Source organism: Astatotilapia calliptera, chromosome 23, assembly GCF_964374335.1.
Source record: "Astatotilapia calliptera chromosome 23, fAstCal68.1, whole genome shotgun sequence".
In the NCBI taxonomy this organism is placed as follows: Eukaryota; Metazoa; Chordata; class Actinopteri; order Cichliformes; family Cichlidae; genus Astatotilapia; species Astatotilapia calliptera.
In genome coordinates this window covers 1,496,546-1,500,768 of record NC_137443.1, presented here as the reverse complement: position 1 = coordinate 1,500,768, position 4,223 = coordinate 1,496,546, and the positions used below count along the sequence as shown (strand labels likewise).

Here is a 4,223-nt window from a genome sequence, read left to right as displayed (position 1 = left end):
GGATGGCCTTCTGGATGGGGAATTTAAATACAAGAAGAACATAGATGGGACAATAAACAAACGCGTTGTAATTTGCACTCACTGTAGTAAAGAGTTTCAATTTCACCGTTCAAATTCGACCTTAAAATACCACCTTAATGCCAAACACGCGTTTGTCGGGGCAGCAGCTTCACCCGGCCTGCGTCAGACCACTCTCAGTGAACGCAGGCCACTCGGTAAGTCTTCTTTGGACAAACTGACCGACAATATAGCCAAATGGATAGCAAAGGACTGCAGACCGCTAAGCATTGTGGAGGACAAGGGCTTTGCGGATGTTTTAAAGGTTGCATCTCAGGACGCGTCCTACAAGCCCCCAGCGAGAAGCACAATAACAATTCGAATCCACGAACTGTATGAAACGGAGAAAAAGAAAAAAGAAGAGGCTTTAGTTCACACAGAATGCGTGGCTCTGACAGGAGACCACTGGACATCATTGAGTAATGACAATTACCTGGGAGTTACTGCGCATTTAATCACTGAAGCCTGGGGTCTGACATCCTTTGCGCTGACTATAATGAAAACGGAAGAGCGGCACTTTGCGGAGGCTTGTGCAGAGCAGTTCCAGACTGTTGCTCGCAGGTGGAGAATTGAGGAGAAGGTGACAACAGTAGGCACGGACAGTGCGCGCAATATGATCGCCGCGGCTCGCATCATGCCATTCAATCACATGCCGTGTACCGCGCACATTCTACAGAGATGCATCACAGTGAGTCTCGCAGACAGTGGCTTTGTCACTGCGCTGGCCAAATGCCGCAAAATTGTTGGCCATTTTAAGCACAGCCCAGCAAACACAGCAGAGCTGAACGCAGAGCAGGTGTCACTGGGGCGCAAGCAGGAGCCGTTGGCCCAGGACGTGCCTACGCGCTGGAACTCCACGCTGGAGATGGTGAAGCGCTTGATCCGCAACCAAACTGCAGTAACCGCGACTCTGGATAAACAAAAGCATAAACTTGTCCTCCTGACGCCTCCAGAGTGGGACAAACTCCAGAGACTGGAGACACTTCTAGAGCCCTGCAGGTGAGCCTGTCATTGTGACCATAATTGTAGGTTTAGATTAAATGTATCAAACATACATCTTAAATCAGTTTTGTTATTATGAAAATGTCTTATTTAAAAAATAAATGAAATCAAATATTTTATTAATATTACCTAGTATTGAAAAGCTTTTTTTAATTTGCTGTCTTATCTCTCTCTGTGTGTGTGTGTGTGTGTGTGTGTGTGTGTGTGTGTGTGTGTGTGTGTGTGTGTGTGTATTCCACTGCAGATATGTGACTGAACTGCTGGGAGGAGCCTACGTCTCCTGCTCTGTAGTTCTACCAGCCTTCTGCCACCTGCGCCGTGTCATGGAAGTAACTGATGAGGACCCTGCATATGTGGTGAGGTTTAAAGAGAAGTTTAAGGAAGACCTTGCTTCCCGCCAGGAACATACCAACTATGCATGGCTCCAGATCGCAACTGCACTGGACCCACGTTTTAAAGACCTACGCAGTGTGCCCAAGACTGACAGAGAAGCAGTGTGGACCACACTGGCAGGCATGCTGCATGAAGACTCTCCTAGAAGATCACACACTGCAGAAGAAGGTCCAGCCAAGAAGACTGCAACCCCCCCAATGTGCTTTGCCCTGATATCTGCAGTGTGAGGTTGGATCGCTCATTCTCATCCTCACACTGATGCCACTTATTTCGGTCTTTGTTTGACATAAAAGGGCATATTTGTCACTTTATTGCAACTATATTTGCACTCTTGAGCTCCTTCATTCACTGACTGATCATAAAGTTATTACTTGCGTTATGTATTCATCCGTTTGAACATAATTAATGAAGCCACATGTAATCACTAAAATTTGTATTTTGGGTACAATAAGAGAGTTTCAGATGGAATGCTGTTTTGTTTTGTTTAAATTTCACCAACTTGCTGATGCCCACGGTTGTGAGTGCGGCTTCTTGCTGTACATGGGTGGATGGTTGTAAATCACATCACAGATGCCAAAAACCTCTCAAACCAAGCCCCCTTGCCGGTGATGCTGTGCGCAACCTCGTGACGGAGTCAAGCATATTCAAAACACCCCCTCACCTCCCGTGTCAAACTCAAATGTCAGCCTATTTCATGTGTCACTTTTGGAGCAGTTGCCATCCCGACGAGCCATGGAGAAGTTCGTGTTTGTGTTATTTTACTTATTTGGTGTTCTGGTGTGTTTGGGCACCGGTCAGCACCATCGTGTTGAGCACGTGTTGGACCGTGGACACACCGGATTCAGTGGGAGAATAACGGTCAGGTGTACAGTTTACTGAGCACTGGGACTCAGTATCGTTTACCAGCACAGACACGGAGACGCGCTCAGCTTCTATTGAGAGCAAACAACCAAGTGAACCCTCCGGCTGCGTCCAGTAGACGAGACACACCGTCTGGGCCGGGAGCTTTCCGAGCATTCAAACTCTTAAACCGCTTCCTCGCATCTGCTTCATGAATATGAAGGGTTGTGGTGGGAGGAGGTGGTGTGAAATCCTCTTTTGTGTGGGGTGAGGAGGGGGGTGTTGTAAAAGTCCCCAAGAGCAATGATGAGAGAGTCCGGGAATGTCCGCTCCATGTGCAGTATCTGCTCCGCGAGTGCGCACTGAGCTGCCTGCGCATCCGCATCTGGCGGGATGTAAACAGCGGCCAAGATGAATGAAGCAAACTCCCGCTGTCATGGTCCGGGTGTGTGCCAGTGTGTCTCCCTCCGAGCCGGCGTCTCCACCCCTGGGAGGGGCCTCAGTGTTTTTGCTGATCGTTGACATCTGTGGGTAATTAGCCGGGGGACTCATAAGGCCAGCGTTCTCAATCTCTCTTCGCCAGATTCTCTGCTAAACATCACTACACCTAACTGTTAAACCCCTGGCGAAGAGCTTCTACTTGGATGCTGGACTTTCTGGCAGTCCCTCAGGCTACCACCAAAACTACCTACCTGCCTCTCTGCCTCCACGCCAGGAGTTTTTGGATTTACACACCCGGATTACTCCCCCTCCATGTCATCTCCGACCTCCGTTGGCAAGTACACAGTACGAAGGAGGATTTTGAGCCAAACAACATATTCATATGCCTCCTTATCTATGTTTTGAACATTTGCATTCTGTTACAGTGACCCCGACCTTTTCCTGGACCTTTTGTGACTTGCTTTCCAGTCCAATCCCCGGACCCGGACCAGATCATTATTTAGTTAACGTCTACGCTCACCTTTTGTTTATGAATATTTTGTGTGCACATTAAACATTATTCTTAAAATATATTTACGAGCTGTTCGGCGTCTTGCGTTTGAGTCCTGTCACTCGTCTGAAACGGTCCCGGCCGTAACACCCGCGGAGAATAAAACGGTTTGCAGTGAATAAAAAGGTATTCCAGAGAGGAAGAGCAGTGCTGAGCAATCACTGTTACATCTGTGCACCAGCCACTATTAATGTAGAAGCAGACACGTCCACCTGTGGTCTTACCAGAGAGAGAGGCCTGCCGGTCCGCGCGCAGCAGATGAAAGCCCTCCAGCTTGAGCGCGCTGTCCGGGATGTCCTCACAGAGCCACGACTCCGTAAAACACAAGACACAGGAGGAGGCAACGTCTCTGTTCATGCTTCTCATCAGGGCCAGCTCGTTCATCTCATTCCTGAGTGAGCGTACGTTGGAAAGGGAGATCCCAGGAAGAGCAGTTCGCAGTCCGCGTCTCCTCAGACGCACGAGTGCGCCGGCTCGCTTTCCTCGCTTTCGGCGTCTCACTTTCCTGATCAGAGTCTGCAGTAAATCTGCCGCAGATGCGACAAATATTGGAAGTAAATCCACAGGTGTTGTAGTCCTGTAGTTAAGAAGCTCTTCTCTAGTGTAAGAATATCCAGAGGAGTGCCCAGACACAGAAGTTATGCACAAAAACAAAACAGAAGTAACGCACTGAAGCACCGGGGCATCCATACGCGGCGGCGCCATCTTGGAACAAGGGACTTGTCTTTGAAAGGTAGAGTGTTAATTACTAAAGCTGAAGGGATATCCCGATGAACATATGCTGCTCTCTCCTTACATCTGGATAAGAAAAGTAGTAAAGATATTGACCGTATGCTCTTTAATTTTATATGGAAAAACCGTACGCACTATATTAGAAAAACTGTTGTGATGAATAAGTACGAATCAGGTGGGCTTAACGTCTTAGACTTTTCTACTTTAA

General features: G+C 48.1%; 1 protein-coding gene and 1 long non-coding RNA gene across 2 annotated transcripts; both read left to right on the top strand.

Annotated features, from left to right (window-relative positions):
• The first annotated feature begins 553 nt into the window (after nucleotides 1–553).
• Nucleotides 554–1,679, top strand: LOC113029806 (E3 SUMO-protein ligase ZBED1-like). The gene is made up of 2 exons (XM_080297078.1): nucleotides 554–1,056; nucleotides 1,304–1,679. The coding sequence occupies exons 1-2, from the start codon at nucleotides 554–556 to the stop codon at nucleotides 1,677–1,679; spliced, it is 879 nt and encodes a 292-aa protein (XP_080153204.1).
• Nucleotides 1,680–2,729: 1,050 nt separating this feature from the next.
• On the top strand, nucleotides 2,730–3,305 carry LOC145424477 (uncharacterized). The gene is made up of 2 exons (XR_013905569.1): nucleotides 2,730–3,067; nucleotides 3,159–3,305. It is a non-coding gene; the product is annotated as an uncharacterized LOC145424477 (long non-coding RNA).
• Nucleotides 3,306–4,223: the final 918 nt, after the last annotated feature.

Excerpts from the sequence above, each read along its gene's own strand:
- LOC113029806 (XM_080297078.1), top strand. The coding sequence starts at position 554 with ATGAAAACGGAAGAGCGGCACTTTGCGGAGGCTTGTGCAGAGCAGTTC. Across the intron at positions 1,057-1,303 it reads ACACTTCTAGAGCCCTGCAG|ATATGTGACTGAACTGCTGG; the intron begins GTGAGCCTGTCA and ends ATTCCACTGCAG.